The 18,752-nt window shown below is 45.9% G+C and overlaps 1 protein-coding gene across 1 annotated transcript in view; it reads right to left on the bottom strand.

The window, feature by feature from the left end:
- Positions 1-18,752, bottom strand: part of SPIN1 (spindlin 1) — a 53,050-nt gene that overhangs the window by 15,082 nt on the left and 19,216 nt on the right. Inside the window, 1 exon segment of the mRNA XM_024198936.1 lies at positions 14,330-14,378. Within this exon segment, the coding sequence (XP_024054704.1) occupies positions 14,330-14,378 (49 nt within the window).

Raw genomic sequence — 18,752 nt, 5'->3', positions numbered from 1 at the left:
AGACATTCCCTCCCTCCACCTTCTCCATTATATTCACAATCATTAATACTGTAAATGTACTTACTTGGAACCTAGCTTGAAATGAGTTATCTATTTCGAAGGTGCAAAAGGTAATAAAAATGAGCCATTTATTATCAAAAGCAATCTGAAAAAAATGAGATTTCTTAAAGGTTCAATTTTAAACTAAATTTTAACTCTAAGTATGCAATTTAGTTGAAAACCCCTGCAAGTTAAATCTTTATCCACTGGTTATCTGCTACAAATCTGTGGATGATGCTCTGTATTCTTTGTATATAATAAAGATGTTTACTCTTTCTTCAGTCCAAAACAAGTCCAACTTTACCAAAGACGCTACTATCCCTCATTAGTATTGCAGAGAATAGGTTGTCCTCTTATTTAGAGATCTTCCTTGAAATATGACAGAGCCGGTACTTTGAGTTACCAAAGTGAAAGGTGAGAAGCACCACTATGATTGCATTACTGCAACTGCTATACTTGCATTTCCTGTCTCCAGTTGTACTATAATGATGCAGAGGAACCTGTTGCAAGACACAATAATGGTGTAAATACCTGTGCCCTGTGGCAAAAAGTTCTGTGCAACACTAGTTGAGTTACAGGCATTCCAGAGGCTTACAACACTGGTTGCAATGCCTAATGCTGTAATGTAGTAAGCTGTCAGGCAGCCAAGTCCCAAACAATTAAGGGCTTTGTAGAGGGCACTATATTAGTACAACCTGGTAGGTGACAAAAAAGGTAACTGGGGTGGTTTGCCCTGGAGTGGAAAGGTCAAGTCCTAGCTAAGCACAGATAAAGTGCACTTTTGGCTACTGCTGCTACTTGATCACCTCACCATAGCCTAAGACCTAATAAGATTCCTAGATTTTGCAGCTTGCTAAAAAAAGTCAGAAAGAGGCCCCTCAGTCTAGGGATTTGTCCACATAAACCTTGTTAATCCCTTCTTGATGTTTTCTCCAGCCAATCATCTCCATCTCGTGAAGCTTAAGCAGCCATTAACTGACATCATCCAGTCCCTAGTCTTAGTTAGGCACCAGGAAAGTAAAAGGGGAAGTTAGAGATGTGGTATTTACATGTGTTCCATTTTGAGTGCATATGCCTGATGTGCTGGAGAACAGAATGCTTTAGTCAGCAGTGTCTGCTGATTGCACCTGCTCCCTTGATTACCTTAAGCGCTTCCCCCTTAAGCAGGGTTGTCAATTTTGGTTGGACATATTCCTGGAGGTTTCATCACATGACATAATCTTTAATTACAGATTAATCTTTAATTCCTGGAGACTCTAGAGCAATCCTGGAGGGTTGGCAACCCTATCCTCAATGCTATAAGGGTTGGTGGGGTGGTGGAGTGACCAACCGAGTCTCAGTTCCTGCATCACGATCAAGAGTAGACTATTAGACTTGTTAGTATCATGGAAAGTAGGGTGGGATGTGAACACATGGAAATACCACTATGAGTTTCCTTAGACTGCAATGCAGCCCTTCCAAACTGGGCATCTGAACTAAGAAGTAATGGCTAGTGAAAGTATTACTCCAAGCAGCAGCCCTACAGAAAATCAGCTACGGGTATTTCCTTGACATGCTGCAGAAGTGACCTGTGGTCTGGTAGAATATAACCTAATATGACCTGGAAGTTCTAAATTGGCCACCTCATAACATACCTTTATGAAGTGTGGCACCCATTTAGATATTCTCTGAGTTGAGGCTGCTTGACCCTTGGATTTCTCAGCAATAAATATAAATAGCATAGGGGGCTGCCTGAATGGTTTTGTTTTAGTCAAATAAAATGACTTAGATATTAAGTCTTTATATGTTACAAGACTTTTATATGTTAACCAGATTCTCTTTTATGCTGGGTAACTATAAATGTAGTGCCCTCTACCTATTAAAATGTCTCTGACCTTCAGTTGAACCTTAGATGATAAAGGAAATATATATTCAATAATGGAATGTGTAATTTTACCCTTATCTTGCTAACATAGCCCATATGTCAAGGAAGGAACCCTTGGAAACTAATAAGGATCTCTATTATTATAGAACTGTGTTATAATAAACCAGCCTGATTAATTGATATGGGGTTCTTATAATCCAATTATGTTCTGTGATAAAAGTTATTTGTTATCACAGATGTTTTCTGTGATTTATCAAATGACCCACTGGAAAGAGGTTTTTAACTCATTAGGCTTGTTTCAACAGGTATTCTTAATAATAATTGGAATAGAAATCCCTTTAGTTTATCAATCATGTAAGCTGAGATATCAAAAGAAATTCCATAAGTAATTAGGTAAATTGGGGGGGAAGTAACTTTTCCCTCCCTGCAAAGAAATTTCTTTGTTTCACATATTATAAAGGAAAGTTTTGGGTGTTAGTTTGGGAGTGAATAAACTGCCATCATTCTGCCAGTTACAAAAGGGAAACAAGCTGCTCTGTCTTCACCATTTGCAGGAGGTGGTAAAGCATACTTTCCTTTTTGTATTCTGTATACTGCTGTATTCATTTTTGACTAATGACCTCTGATTAAATAATTCCAATTGAGCTGGTTATTTGACATCTCAAATCATTAATAAAAATTCAAATATGCAAAGCTCAGAGGACATCAAGAGTATGTAATGCAGCCTCACAATTGAATTAATGAGCTTTGGAAAAAACAGGTTAGTGAATGGACTGATTTAAATTAAAATCAGAGATAAATTTCTTCCTAAAGTAAGGGCATGGCCAGAGTGTAACTTTCAACGTGAAAAATGCAATGATTGCTTGCAATTCTCAGACCCTGGGTGCGGACAGAATTGCAATGAGGAATGTAGTCTTCATAGACAAATGAAGTAACGAGCATTAGTCTAATGGCTACAATGGAGGTTCCATCAGGCTGGTAAGCCTCACATTATGATTCCAAGATGGAGGGGGTTGTCTTATTGAAGGAAAAACTCTAAAAAGACCTTTCGCAAACTTTAACAAGTATGAGAAAAAAATTGGATAGTCTTGAATTGGGGGAGGATGCACTGAGATAGCTGCCAAACAAACAAATAATGAGCTTAGCAACAAACCAGAGGTTTATAAGGATAACAGATATTGAAGGATGAGAGATTGATGTCTCTTACGGAGAAACATTATGCTGGTAAGCCCAGGATGAAAAATGCTTCACGTTTGGAGTAGAATTTGTCCTTGTGGATTGCTTTCTGCCCTGAATCCATATGTTGTCTATATCACCAGAACAAGTCTTCTCCAAGTCTGTTAACCAGACAGTTTCCATGCCATGAGGTGTAGCGACAACATATCTGGATAAATGTTATGAGTAATTAAGTCTAGTAGAAGTGGTAAGAGATATTGGCAATACCGAGAATTTCTGATTTCTGTGAAACAGTCTTGCATGGGCCAATCCAGAACTACTAGGATGACTGAGGCCTTCTGAATTCCTTAACACATATGGGATCAGAGGAATTGGGAGATAAGTGTATAATAGGCCTTGAGTCCAAGGGATTATGAAGGTATCTCTTTGAGAACCCAGACTCTCGTCCCTCCCTGGAATAAAATGCTTTGCATTTCTTTTTCCGTTCAGTGGCAAACAGATCTGATTGAAAATGGACATGATGACTGAATTCTTTATGAACCATTCACGATTCTGAGAAAAATGCCTACTTGGATGCTCTACCTGCCAGCATGTTATGTAGGTCTGGAAGATGCACCGCAGTTAGTCTTATGTTGTGTCAGATACACCAGTTCCATAGAAGGACTGCTTCCCTGCACAAGAGCATTGGTTTGGTTCCTCACTGTTTACATAAAACATCATGGTGGTATTGTCAATTCTTACCTGTACACTCATCTTTGATATGAGGTAGAAAGGCGATGTAGGCAAGCTTTATTGCTCTTAGCTCAAGGATGTTGGTATGAAGGCACGTCTCTCTGAGACCATTGATCCTGTACTGTAAAAGTTGTTGAGATGGGTTCCCCAACCCAAGACAGAAGAATCAGTCACTACTGACTTGTGTGAAGTGCTGGGAAGAACGGAACTCCCCTGCAGAACTGATGTGGATCTTTCCGTGAGCTGAGGGAGTTCACAACTCCTTCAGAGATGCGTACCCCATATCTATTTTGTGAACAGCATGGAAATGAACGATCCATAAATAGTCTTGAAGCCTACGTGAAGCCATGGGATCTAAAAGCTGGAGACATATCCTTCTTGTAGTACATGGATTTTTATGAAGTTGATTGACCAACTCTATCACATTCTTGAATCTGGTTGTGGCATGTATTCTATGGAGATTTGAGCACTGAGTAGAAGCCCAATGAAACTGGGCTTAAACTTCTGTACTGGGATTAAATGAGACTTTTTCACATTCATTCTCAGTCCCAGTTTGGACAGCAGATGTATGGAGGTACCAAACACTGTTTAGTACCTGTTCTAGAAACAATCCTCTCACCAATCGTTGAGATAGGGAGTAAACCGGCATTTCTCTTTCTGAGATGTGCCACTACCGTAGCCAGACATTTCATGAAAGTTCTTGGGGCTGACAACTCAAAAGGCATCACTCTAATGATAATTTGTGTTGCCCGCTACAAAAAATACAAGTATTTCCTGTGTTCTGGATGGATGAAAATGTGTTTTGTAGATCAAGAGCTGCAAACCAATCTAGAAGATCTATGAAAGGAAGTATGGAGGGCAGAGTTACCACTAGAAATTTGAACTGGCACATGAAGAAATTCAGATCTCTCAAGGCCCACATTGGATGTTAGCCTCTGGGTTTTTGGAGGACTAGAAAAATATCAGGAATAGAACCCTTTTCCCAGATATTGGGGGGAACCTCCTCCATAGCTCCAAAAATCAAGTGTGACTAAGCCTCTTGTTGAAGGATATTTTCATGAGGAGGCGGCTCTGAAATGGGATGGGGAAGATGATTTGTGGGTAAGAATGACTTAGAATTAATTTTCAGTACCCATCTGTTGCTGGTGATACTGTTCCATACTTTACATTATTTCCAGATATGGTCCCAAAAAGATGCAGGGAAGGGATAAAGATCCTCCAGGACTGGTTAGCAGCTCTTGATATATACATCAAATGACTTCTTAGAGCAGCCTTAGTAGTATTTGAAGTTGATGAAGGTATCCATGCATGTATATGTTGTTGTTTCTTAGAGAAAAAGACGGTTACTTACCTTCTGTAACTGTTGTTCTTCGAGATGTGTTGTTCACGTCCATTCCACATTAGGTGTGCGCGCGCTGCGTGCACGAATCGTCGGAAACTTTTTCCCTCAGCGGCTCCCGTCGGGCCCGCAGGGTCCCCCTTCCCGCCAGAGCGGCGCCCCGCCCTCGCGTATATATATCCCTGCCAGCCCGACCCTCCCTCAGTTCCTTCTTGCCGGTGACTCCGACAGAGGGGAAGGAGGGTGGGAAGTGGAATGGACGTGAACAACACATCTCGAAGAACAACAGTTACAGAAGGTAAGTAACCGTCTTTTCTTCTTCGAGTGCTTGTTCACGTCCATTCCACATTAGGTGACTCACAAGCTTACCGTTGGAGGAGGGTAGGAGTCAAGAAATAATTGATTGCAGCACCGCCCTGCCGACCACCGCATCATCTCTGGTCTGATGGTGGACCGCGTAGTGGGCTGTGAAGGTATGCACGGACGACCAGGTGGCTGCCTTGCAGATCTCCTGGAGCGGGACCTGTGCCAAGAAGGCCGTCGAGGACGCCTGGGCTCTAGTGGAGTGAGCCCTGATCTGAGGAGCAGGCGTGTTGGCGAGCTCGTAGCACGTGCGTATACAATGCACGATCCACGCCGACAGGCGTTGCGTAGAAATAGGCTGGCCCTTCATGCGTTCCGCAACGGCCACGAACAGCTGAGACGATTTACGGAAAGGCCGGGTACGGTCCAGATAAAAAGCCAATGCCCGCCTAACATCCAGGGTATGTAGGCTGCGATGGCTTGGGTCCGTATGGGGCTTAGGGAAGAAAACCGGTAAACAAATGTCCTGCCCCATGTGAAAATTCGTAACCACCTTTGGGAGGAATTTAGGGTGAGGCCTAAGCTGCACCTTATCTTTATAAAAGACGGTATAAGGGGGCTCCGAGGTGAGGGCCCTCAACTCCGACACCCTCCTAGCCGAGGTGATGGCCACGAGGAACGCGACCTTCCATGAAAGGTGCGTGAGGGAGCAAGAGGCCAGGGGTTCAAAGGGCGGCCCCATAAGCTTAGTGAGGACCAGATTGAGGTTCCACGGGGGTATAGGAGGGCGCGAGTAGGGGAACACCCGCTCCAGACCCTTGAGGAATCGGACCACCGTGGGGTTGGAGAACACGGATCTGCCCGATTCCCCCGGGTGGAACGCCGAAATGGCGGCCAGATGCACCTTAATAGAAGCGGGGGCGAGGCCTTGGCGCTTGAGGTGCAGCAAGTAGTCGAGAATCAGTGGTATCGAGGCCTGTAAAGGCTGCGAGTGCTGAGGCGCACACCACAAGGAGAAGCGCTTCCACTTGGCCAGGTAGGCTGCCCTCGTGGAGGGTTTCCTACTACCAAGTAGGATTTGCTGGACCTCGTGAGAACACCTGTGCTCCACCCCACTTAACCAGAGAGTAGCCATGCCGTGAGATGCAGCGATGGCAGGTTCGGGTGGAGTAGGTGACCCCGATCCTGGGTGATGAGGTCGTGATGGAGGGGAAGGGCCATCGGAGCGGTCACGGACAGTTCCAACAGAGTTGTGAACCAGTGCTGGCGTGGCCACGCCGGGGCGATTAGGATGACTGTCGCCCTGTCCCTGCGGACCTTTAGGAGGACCCTGTGAATGAGTGGGAACGGGGGAAAGGCATACTTCAGGCTTCCGCCCCACGGGATTGCAAAGGCGTCCGCCATTGAGCCTGGACTGTGACCCTGGAACGAGCAGAATTGCGGGCACTGGCTGTTGCCCTTGCTGGCAAATAAATCCACCTGGGGAAACCCCCACCTCAGGAAAATAGAACGGAGGATGTCTCGTCTCAGCCTCCACTCGTGCCTGAGGTAGGACCGGCTGAGACGGTCCGCCAGCCCGTTCTGGACCCCGGGGAGATATGCTGCCCGAAGTTGTACTGAATGGGCTATGCAGAAGTCCCAGAGGAGGAGAGTCTCGCGACAGAGGGGAGAGGACCGGGACCCGCCCTGCTTGTTTATGTAAAACATAGCGGTAGTGTTGTCTGTCAGAACTGACACGCTGTGTCCTTTTATGGTGGCGTGAAAGGTCTGGCAGGCGAGGCGAACCGCCCTCAGCTCCTTCAGGTTGATGTGGAGCAGCCGTTCCTCCCTGGACCACAATCCCTGAGTGCGCTGGTCCCCTAGGTGCGCACCCCAACCCAGGTCCGACGCGTCTGTTACTAGCGTCAGAGTCGGTTGTGCGGCGGTGAATGGGACCCCTGCGCAAACCTGTTGTTGGTTGAGCCACCAACGGAGGGCGTTCGACACCCGAGCCGGGATCGTGACGACTATGTCCAAGGGGTCTCTGTTGGGGCGATACACCTGAGCCAACCACAGCTGCAGCGGCCGGAGCCTGAGACGGGCGAGCCCGACTACGTGCGTGCACGCCGCCATGTGCCCCAGGAGTTGCAGGCAACATCTGGCCGTGGTCGTAGGGAATCGCTGAATGGAGGTCACGGCCTCCTTGATAGCCAGGAATCGAGATAGGGGAAGACTCGCCCGTGCCGCCACCGAGTCCAGGACTGCCCCTATGAAGTCCAGTCTCTGTGTGGGGACTAGCGATGACTTGGGCACATTGACCAACAGACCGAGTTCCCGGAATACTTGCAACGCCAGTGCCACATGGGCGCGGACCTCTGCCTCCGACCGGCCCGCCAGGAGCCAATCGTCCAGGTACGGGTAGACGCGCATCCGTCTTTTTCGAAGAAAGGCGGCTACCACCGACATGCACTTCGTGAAGACACGTGGGGCTGTTGCCAGGCCGAAGGGCAAGACCGTGAACTGGAAATGGCGCTGTTGGACAGTGAAGCGCAGGAAACGCCGATGGGCCGGGCGAATGGCGATGTGAAAATAGGCGTCTTTCATATCGAGGGCAGCGTACCAATCCCCCGGATCCAGGGAAGGAATGATGGTACCAAGGGAGACCATACGGAAACGCGGCTTCTGCAAGTACTTGTTTAGCTTGCGAAGATCCAGGATAGGACGGAGGCCCCCTTTTGCTTTGGGGATGAGGAAGTATCTGGAATAGAACCCTCTTCCTCTGAAGTCCAGAGGAACCTCCTCCACCGCCCCCACCTCGAGGAGGGTCTGTACCTCCTGTATGAGGAGTTGCTCGTGAGAGGGGTCCCTGAAGAGGGACGGGGGTGGTGGGTGGGAGGAAGGGGGTGAGGAGAACTGGAGGGTGTAGCCTGATTCCACCGTGCGCAGGACCCAACGGTCTGATGTTATATGGGACCAGGCACGGAAAAAATGGGACAGACGGTCCCTGAAACCCAGGGGTGGATCCGGAGAAGAGATGGGTACGCTGTCCTCGATCGCGGCTTCAAAATCCTTGTTTGTTTCCCGGCTGCGTCTTGTTTTGGCCCTGGTTTTGACCTCGGTTAGGCGTATTGTTGCGCCTACGTCTATTGTCCCTGCCCCGTCTACGGTATGGTTCCTGCCGAGGGCGAGGATGATACTGCCTCTGTGGCGGTTGGGGCTTGAACGGCTTCCTCTGTGTCACAGGGGTGTGCATCCCCAAGGACTTAAGGGTAGCCCGAGAGTCCTTGAGGCTGTGCAGCCTGGCGTCAGTCTGCTCTGAAAATAGGCCCGAACCCTCGAACGGCAGGTCTTGGAGGGTATTTTGTACCTCCGGAGGAAGGCCAGAAGATTGCAGCCATGCAGCGCGTCTCATCACTACACCTGACGCGATTGTTCTAGCGGCTGCGTCGGCAGAGTCAAGTGAGGCCTGTAACGACGTTTTGGCCACCGCCTTCCCCTCGTCCACTAGTGCCGCAAACTCAGGTTGTGAGCCCTGAGGCAAGGCCTCATTGAACTTGGACACAGATGCCCATGAGTTAAAGTTATGTCTATTTAGGATAGCTTGCTGGTTTGCTATCCGCAACTGGAGGCCTCCGGACGAATAGACCTTTCTGCCAAATAGGTCTAGTCGTTTTGCCTCCTTGGCCTTGGGTGCTGGGGCCTGCTGGCCATGCCTTTCCCGTTCGTTAACCGCCGAGACGACCAGCGAACATGGGGTCGGATGGGAGAAGAGAAAGTCAAACCCTTTGGACGGGGCAAAGTACTTCCTTTCTACGCCTTTTGCGGTTGGCGCAGAGGAGGCTGGCGTTTGCCATACGGTCTTATAGTTTGCCTGGACCGTTTTTATGAGCGGGAGTGCGATTCTGGAGGGACCCTCTGGGCTCAGAATGTCCACCATTGGGTCCTCCTGCTCAACCGTCTCCTCTGCTTGTAGACCCAAATTGAGGGCCACCCGGCGGAGCAGGTCCTGGTGCGCCCGGTGGTCAATAGGGGGAGGGCCGGATACTGTCGTGCCCGCCACGGCCTCGTCCGGCGAGGAGGAGGAGGTCATGGCTTTTTGAGCGTCCTCGTCCTCCTGTAGCTCCTCCTCAGCGGGGCGGCCCTCCGGGGTGCGCCCCCTTTCCCGAGTCAGGGACGGTGCTGAGCTCGGTGCCGAGTCCGCCCTCTCTGCGTCCGGTGGTCTGGAGACCGTGGCCTCCGCACGGGAGGTAGGGCGGCACCGTGGGGAGCGGGACCGGTCTCCTGAGGGGCCCGATCGCGAGGTTCTAGACGGAGGGCCTTGCTGATGATAGGCCCACGGCGTCCAGAACGGCCACTGTCCAGGATGACTCCAATGCGGCTGTCAAGAAGCCTCGTGCTCTCTAGCGGCATGCCCTCTGCGGCCATATCTGGAAAGACCCGAGCCCTCTTCCGACGCTAGAGACGGTGACCTAGAGGGCCACGGCGGTGCCGTGGGGCGGTGCCGGTCCGGTGTCGGGGAGCGGTGCCGTCGGGACCGGGACCGTGAGTAGCGGCGCGCCGATCTGGACCTGGAACGGTACCGTTGACCGCGGGACCGGGAGCGGCTGCGGGAGGATGGCCTTGGGAGCCTCGCCATCGAAGCATCCCGGCGCCTGCTCGAGCCGGGTTGCTGGGGCGGTGCCACGCTCGCATTGGGCCCTGACTGTTTCGTGGCCCGTTGTGCGGCGGGAAGCCGGGAGTCCACCGAGGCGGAGCTCGACCGGGACCGGCGCCGTGAACGGTGCCGAGATGGCGACCGCGACGGGAGCATCAATCGCCGGTTTGCCCTTGGATGGCAGTCGCGGCGGAATGTCTGTAGCGCGGAGTGTGCTCTCGGAGGACAATTCAATGAGGTCCTTTGCCGCCTCAAATGTGTCCGGGGTGGAGGGCTGTTCCAACAGTTCCTCCAGCCCGTCCTCTGCACTCGACGCGCTCGTCCCGGGGCTCGACGGGCCCTTCGGCGCCGGAGCCACTGGTGCCGGGACCTGTACCGGGGCCGTCACGGCCTTGGCCGCACTTGCGGGCTTCGCCGGTGCCGCCTTCTTATGTGGGGAGCGCCCCCGGGCCTTAGGCTGGCCCTTCGACTTGGCCGGCGAGGAAGATCGATGCCGGACGTGTTCTCGTCTTGGCGGTGCCGTGGGCTTAGTCTGCGCTGCCGGTGTCGGGTCGCGGACCGATGCTGGGGCACTCCGCACCGAAGCGGACGGTGCCGCGGAAGAGGAGGGCTGTAACGCCGCCTCCATGAGGAGCTGTCTAAGGCGAAATTCCCTCTCTTTTTTGGTTCTGGGCTTGAAGGCCTTACAAATTTTACAGCGCTCCTTCTGGTGAGCTTCCCCGAGGCAACGGAGACACGACTCGTGCGGGTCGCTCACTGGCATAGGCCTGCGGCACGCGGCACACGCCTTAAAGCCTTGGGCGTGCGGCATGCCCCGCCGCCCAGGGCCGGTGCCGGGGTTGACCAAACCCCTATCACCAAGAGATTTTTGGTCCTTAGAAGAACTAAACAACTACTTAACACTAAAAACTCTTAACTGTATTATGAACTGCTAACTACTGCTAATGGCTATGCTAAGGGACACTCTCAGGCGAGAGACAGAGTTGTTCCAACGTCGCCACGGGCGGTAAGAAGGAACTGAGGGAGGGTCAGGCCGGCAGGGATATATATACGCGAGGGCGGGGCGCCGCTCTGGCGGGAAGGGGGACCCTGCGGGCCCGACGGGAGCCGCTGAGGGAAAAAGTTTCCGACGATTCGTGCACGCAGCGCGCGCACACCTAATGTGGAATGGACGTGAACAAGCACTCGAAGAAGAACCTATGTTCTCTGATAAAGATGATTAAAAAAAATAGTAACGAACTGTTTCAGCTGAGTATAATATTGAGACTGCTTTTCCTTATATTGCGAAGTGTAGATGCCTAATAACCATAAAGTGGTATGAGAGTTTCAATGTATGAAATAACTCATCAGTTTTAGAGCTGACCAGATCCCTCCAAAGGTGAGGTCTTCCAGCATAGTTTGAACCTCCTTTGGCAACCCAGAAAACTGGAGCCATGACACACACCATGTAGTAATTGGTGCTCTCTTGATGCTGTATAAGCAGCATAAATGGAAGCTTGTAGGGAGGCTTTTTAGCTATTAACTATGTAGATAGTCAGTCACTTTAATTCAAATAAGATGATAATCTGACAGAAAAACCTGATAATTCACTATGCAAAGTTGAAGGCTAGCTGATCATTTCCTAAAAAGTCCAATCTTCTTACTACCTTCTCCTTTGGAGTAACTATAAAAGACTGATATTTCAACTTCTTTTGTGCTGCAGTCACATCTAAGTGACATCCTGGAGCAGGATGTGTATAGGAATATTTAAAACCTGTTGACAGGAACTGATACCTTTTTTCAAATTCCTAGAGGTTGGTGGTATAGATTCCGGAGTGTGCCATAAAAGCTGGGCTAATTCTAATAGGTCTTCATTTATAAGTAAGGCAAGCCTCTCTGCTAGAGACATGAAAAGTGTCCAATAATTAGGGCCCTACAAATTCACAGCCATAGAAAAAGCGTCACGGACTGTGAAATTTGGCCTCTCCCCATGAAAACTGGTCTTTTGTGTGCTTTTACCCTATACTATACAGATTTTACAGGGAAGACCAGCTTTTCTCAAATTGGGGGTCCTGACCCAAAACAGAGTTGCAGGGGAGTCGTGGTAGTGTCACCCTTACGTATGTGCTACCTTCATAGCTGGGTGACTGGAGAGTGGTGGCTGCTGACTGAGGGCCCAGCTCCGCAGGCAGCAGCGCAGAAGTAAGGGTGGAAATACCCCATACTATGCCATCCTTACTTCTGCGCTGCTGATGATGGTGGCTCTGCCTTCGGAGCTGGGCTCCCAGCCAGCAGCTGCCACTCTCCAGCTGCCCAGCTCTGAAGGCAGCACTGTCGCCAGCAGCAGTGCAGAAGTAAGGGTAGCAGTACTGCGACCCCAGGCCCTCCCCCCCCGCCCCCAACTCATTTTTGGGTCAGGGCCCCTACAATCACAACACCGTGAAATTTCAGATTTAAATAGATGAAATTTACAATTTGTAAAATTCTATGACTGTGAAATTGACCAAAATGGACCGTGAATTTGGTCGGGCCCTACCAATAATGTGTTCTTTTTCTTGAACAGTCTGAGCTGGTATCTCTCCAAAGCTTCTGCCATTCTGCAGACCAATTCTTGAAATGACTTATAATCATCTAATGAAGATGCCTGAGGAGGAGTCAGCCTCATTCTGTGAAGAAGATGGAATATGCTCTGGGAATGTTTCAGACACTTGTTGCTGAAATATATGTTCATGCAGAAACTGATGAAGAAAAAAGAGTCTGGTTCAAAACAATACTTACAGATTGCTGTGATTGCTTTTGCATGACAGGCAGATCTGGGGGTGAAGGAGATTTAACCCTGGAAACTGAAGCTGGGGAATATTTTGATTTAGGATAAGGCCACGGGGCCAGCGAGGCCAAGCAGTCTGTCCATATGGATAAAATGAGAGTGGCGAGGATGGAGGAGTACCAACTAGGGTCTTTGAACTAACATGCCTATATATTCCCATGCCTGACCTGACTCGCAAACATATATGGGTCATAGAAAGGTACCACCTAAAAGGTAAGAGAGTGAAACATCCCCACTATCAGAAGACGAATACCCATCCTTCTGTAAGGTGGGAGGCTGCTCCTGAGGTGCTCAGAGAATTACTCATTGAAAGGGCTTACCAAAACTACCACTCTTAGAAAGGATACCAACTGACAAAAACATCTAATACGACTGCATGGAAACAGCCAAAACACTGTGTACTTTGTACATTCTGTTTGCGTATAAAATATAATAGAGTCATGCCCAAGCTTCTACTAATTTCTAGTTATGTGATCCATTCCTCTATCTGTTTGAACATTGGATGGAACACTGAGGAACACATTTGATGACCGGCAACCTTGGATTGTCACATACTATTTTGTAGAAGAGTGTACACTGAAAAAGAACAAACAGGTTTTTGCATTTAGAAAAAATGTTTAAGAGTCATACAATGCACCTGCACTCAGTTTTTGTCTTTGAAGTGTCCCATCAGAAAACTAGCCAGACCCAACCTATTTAGCTGTTAAAAACAATGAGATCAAACATGTCCAGACTATCATACCTTCTCCTCCCATCATCTACTTCCTCTTAAAATCACAAGGTGAACAACAAATTAATCCCCTTTTTTTGGGAGCGATGACAGTGTGGAGGGTGACGAGATACCCCTAACAAAAAATAAAGCATTCTTATAAAGTGTTGCAGTATTTCCAATCACCACATTTGAAAAAATAAGTATGGGAAATCTCCATGACAAAAGTGTATTTGAAATGAAATTACTGGAACACAAGTAGTAATAAGAAATCTCTTATATGTCTGACGTTATTTTCCAGATGCAGTCGTCAGTAAAAATACTTGATGAGAATAGCTTTATACTGACCTAGTCACAACACACCACTTAGGCAATGAAGTTACTATAGTCGTTCCTTGCCACTTCTTCTGCCTAAAGTCTTCAAGCAAGCTATAGCATTTTATTCACATGCTCTTGTTTCTCAAGTGATGGTGCTATTCAAACACCAGTAAATTTAAAAAGCAAGCATGTGAGCAAAAGCAGTGTAGAAAATAAGTGTATATCTGCCAGTGGATATATATTACCTGAACACAATCCCACACTGATCCTAGAACAAAAAGTAAAGGCTGGAACAGCAGTAATAAGAACAGAAACACATGCTTCTAACAAGGTAATTCTGGGTAACAAACCCTACACTGGGAAGTACAAACAGTTGAAATTTATAAAAATAAGTTTTAGAAATAGCTTACTTGTGAGAAGTTCTCTTCTTCATCATGCTGGCAGACACTCCTGCATGCCCTGTAACAGAGAAAGCAGCACATAAATGACTGAGAAATGAACAGATTATGTTCATGCAGAGTGCTAAGAAAGGCTGCTGTTTTGAATGCCAAGATATAGATGAAGTGCTGCAATTCTATGGGAGTTAAATATCTAACAATAAAAAACAAGAATGTAAGTATCCTGAGTTAAAATCCTAGAATTAATACACTTCTGGAGCTAAACTGGAGCTAAAGTGTATGAAATACACTTTTAACTTCTACTCAGATGTCAGATTAAAACAGATAGTGGTTGTGGTCAAGACCTGTATGTTCAAATTCCAAACACAACAATGGTGGGGAGATTCCCACACCGGAGCCATTCTTTTAAGTGACAAATCTGAGGAACTGTCCCAGAATAAGGTGTCAAGAGAAGTAGTTTTGGAACAAACTGATAACTTTAACAGTAATAAGCCACTAGGACCAGATGGTATTCACCTAAGTGTTCTGAAGGAACTCAAATATGAAATTGCAGAACTACTAGCCATGGTATGTAACCTATCACTTAAATCAGCTTCTGTACCAGACGACTGGAAGATAGCTAATGTGACACCAGAAGTCATCTTAGCAATTGCAGGCCAGTAAGCCTACCTTCAGTACCAGGCAAGTTGGTTGAAACTATAGTACAGGACAGAATTATCAGACACCTAGATGAACACGATTAGATGGGGAAGAGTCAACACAGCTTTTGTAAAGAGAAATCATGCCTCACTAATCTATTAGAATTCTTTGAGTGGGTCACCAAACATGTGGACAAGGGTGATCCAGTGGATATAGTGTACCTGGATTATCAGAAAGCCTCTGACAAGTACACTAAGCAGCCATGGGACAACAGGGAAGGTCCTCTAATAGATCAGTAACTGGTTAAAAAGACAGAAAATAAAGTAGGAATAAATGGCCAGTTTTCAGAGAGGTAAATAGTAGAGTCCACCAGGGATCTGTACTGGGACCAATGCTGTTCAACGTCTTCAAAAATGATCTGAAAAAAAGGGGTAAACAGTGAGGTGGCAAAGTTTGCAGATACAAAATTACTCAAGATAGCTAAGCCCAAAGCAGACTGCAAAGAGTTTCAAAGGGATTTCATGAAACTAGGTGACTGGACAACAAAACGGCAGATGAAATTCAGTGTTGATAAATGCAGAATACTACACATTGGAAAACAATTGCCACTATACATACAAAGTGATGGGGTCTAAATTAGCTATTACCACTCAAGAAAGATCTTGGAATCATTCTGGATAGTTCTCTGAAACATCCACTCAGTGTGCAGCAGCAGTCAAAAAAGCTAACAATGTGAAGAACCATAAGGAAATGGATAGAAATAAGAGATTACATAATGCCACTATATGCCCACACCTTGAATGCTGCATGCAGTCCTGGTCATCCCATCTCAAAAAAGATATATTAGAAATGGAAAAGCTATAGAAAAGGGCAACAAAAATGATTAAGGGTATGTAACAACTTCTATATGAGGAGAGATTTAAAAGACCTTGGGACTATTCAGAGTGAAAAAGAGACGACTAAGGAGATATGATAGAGGTCTATAAAATCATGAGCAGCATGGAGAAAGTGAATGAGGAAGTGTTGTTTACTCCTTATCATAACACAAGAACCAGGAGCCACCCAATGAAATTAATAGGCTACAGGTTTAAAACAAACAAAAGGAAGTACTTCTTTATACAACGCACAGTCAACCTGTGGAATTGACCCAATATATGCTACCTTATGTTCTTAACTTTAGAATATATGGTATAGAATTAATATCAGCATTATGTGTGGTGTCACAGTACTTGTGATGGTCAACTTTCGCACAGTGTTGAACCTGACAACACCTTTATAAAGTTAAGTATTGTTCTCATTTTACAGGCATAAGCAGTGAGGGTTTACTTGCCCATCACTGGTCACACAGTAAGTGGCAAAACTGGGACAATACCCTAGATTTTCAACTCTTAACCCTGTGCTTAATCCATTAAACCAAGTTGCTTCTCCTGAGGACTTGAATAAGTGTTGAAGTCTTAATACTTACTGAAATATAGTTTAAGCCTGCCATGTTGGTTCATAAACAAAAAATAATGGGGTCCCAATGTAGAAATAAAATTAAATTATTTTAGGGAAAAAGTTAAACAGCACTAATTTAAAAAAAAACCCCACAGGATTTTTATATGGCCATTTTTGTTAATCAGAAATTCAAATAAAAGATCTTATGAGAAAATCTGAAAAGATAGTCTCTTGGATACCTGAAACCTGGCTGCTTCTGTCTTAAGTAGGCATATAGGCCCAAAATGTTTGGCTGTATTACTAACCTCCATTCTAGCAAGTTATTTAGAGAAACAAAACTTAGTTAAGATATTTAATTGACTCGTGAAATCTGTTTGAACACCAAGAACAGTAAAGAACAAATACTGTAAAACGTGAAATTAAGGCATCAGATTAACTTTTCACTCTCAGTGCCTCCGGCTGACTAGTTCAAAATTTAATTTCTGGCTATTCAGCCCAAGCAGTAAGAACAATAATCATCATTGGAATATATGGATGTTTGTAAAGGAAATAAAATTCTTGTACCATGCAATGAAGTTCTTTCACACTTCTGCAGTAACCTGAAAAACCTATACTCCACACTCATTCTACTCCCATGTAAAAACAATAAAATTACTTACGTAAACATATGACTATACAAAATACATATTTATTGCATTGCCATTTAAAACAGCATTAAAAAGACTGGAAATGACCAGTTAAGGCAGTTGACAAAATATTTTATTATCTTTTCAGTTCACACCCATCAATTAACAATACTGACACTGAAAAATTAAATGTGTTTCTAGAATGTATAAATTTAACTGACCCACAAGACAAAGTATTCCTGTCAATATTGTCATTAACTGAATGCAGGGTAACAGAATATTAAGTTACCTTAATTGGTTACTCCCAGTCTTCTGCAGTTAATTATTTTGTACCAGGGTAAGCTATTTTAAAAAACAGTACAACTAAAAAAAAAAAAAAAAAAGCTCAGTGATATCTGGTTGGTATAGGAAAAGACAGTAACTTATCTCAGAATAACTGGTGTTTGAGATGCGTTGTCTATGTATTCCACTCTTGGTGCACATTAACCAGAGATCAGAACCTTGGCCTCTGGCTGCACCTTAAATGTCCTCAACCACCTCTCCACCCCAAGGCATAAAAGGGCAAATGGGCCAACTACTGCTCAGTTCTTTTGCCAACCAGAATCCAAGTAACTATAGATTCAGATATAGCAGGGTAAGAAGGGCAGGTCATGGAATACATAGACAACATATCTTGAGCAGCAGTTAGTGTAAGGTAAGTAACAAGTCTTTTCTTCTTTGAGTGATTGTCCATACATACATCTTGGTGACTCAAGCAGAAACCTTGTGCTTGTGGGTAACTTGAGTCTTAACCAAATAATGACTGAAAGACCACTTTGCCAAAGCAAACGTAGGGTCTGAATGGATAGCACAGTGTTTTGTGACTATATGAATTGAACTCCAGATGGCAGCTCTACAAATGTAAGCAGTAGGGACATTTCTAAAAAGCTGCAGATGTAGTGTGATCTCTAATAGAGTGAGCTTTTATCTGGGCAGGAAAGATTAAGTTTAGCTATTTGATATTTGTGAAATACAATATGAAATCCATCTGGATAACCTCTAGGAACAAATTGCTTCACCTTTCATTCTTTTGACATAGCAATGAATAATCTAGAAGAGACTGAGTGTCTTAGTTCTATAGCTAAATAAAGAGTATGTTAATGTCCGAGTGTAACTTTTCAGAATCATTAGCATGTTTTGAAAAGTAAACAGGTAAATTAACAGTCTGATTAACATGAAAATTAGAAGTTACTTCGGATAGAAACCTTAAATGAGACTCAACAGACCATATCCTTATGAAAAATGGTAAACGGTGGGCCTGCCGTTAGAGCTTTAATTTCTCTCCCACTCTAGTAAAAGTAGTGATCAAAAACAATGTTTAAAAGGTGATGTAATGAACATGTAGCTAACAGTTCAAATGGGGGACCCACCAGACCAGTTAACATCATGTTAATTTCCCATTAGGGAAGGAGGTCTCAAATTTGAGGGAATACATGTACTAATCTCTTTAGAAACCTAGACACCGTAGAGTGTGAAAATATTCTGTGCTTTTGAATCTGCTGATGATAGGCACATACAGCTACTAGGTGAACTTTTATAGAACGAATTGAAAGTTCAGATGATTTCATTGAGAGGATGAATGGAAAAGTCCATTAGGAAGGGTGAGGTATGCTGAGGTTCTGTCCAAATGGTAAATCTTTTCCAGTTGGCATTGTAGGTCAATCTTGGAGTCCTTCCTTCCTACTATCAATCAA

Source organism: Terrapene carolina, unplaced genomic scaffold (assembly GCF_002925995.2).
Source record: "Terrapene carolina triunguis isolate 2854851 unplaced genomic scaffold, T_m_triunguis-2.0 Scaffold113, whole genome shotgun sequence".
NCBI lineage: Eukaryota > Metazoa > Chordata > Testudines > Emydidae > Terrapene > Terrapene triunguis.
Note: the sequence above shows the minus strand (reverse complement) of the source record. Positions and strands in the feature narration are given on the sequence as shown.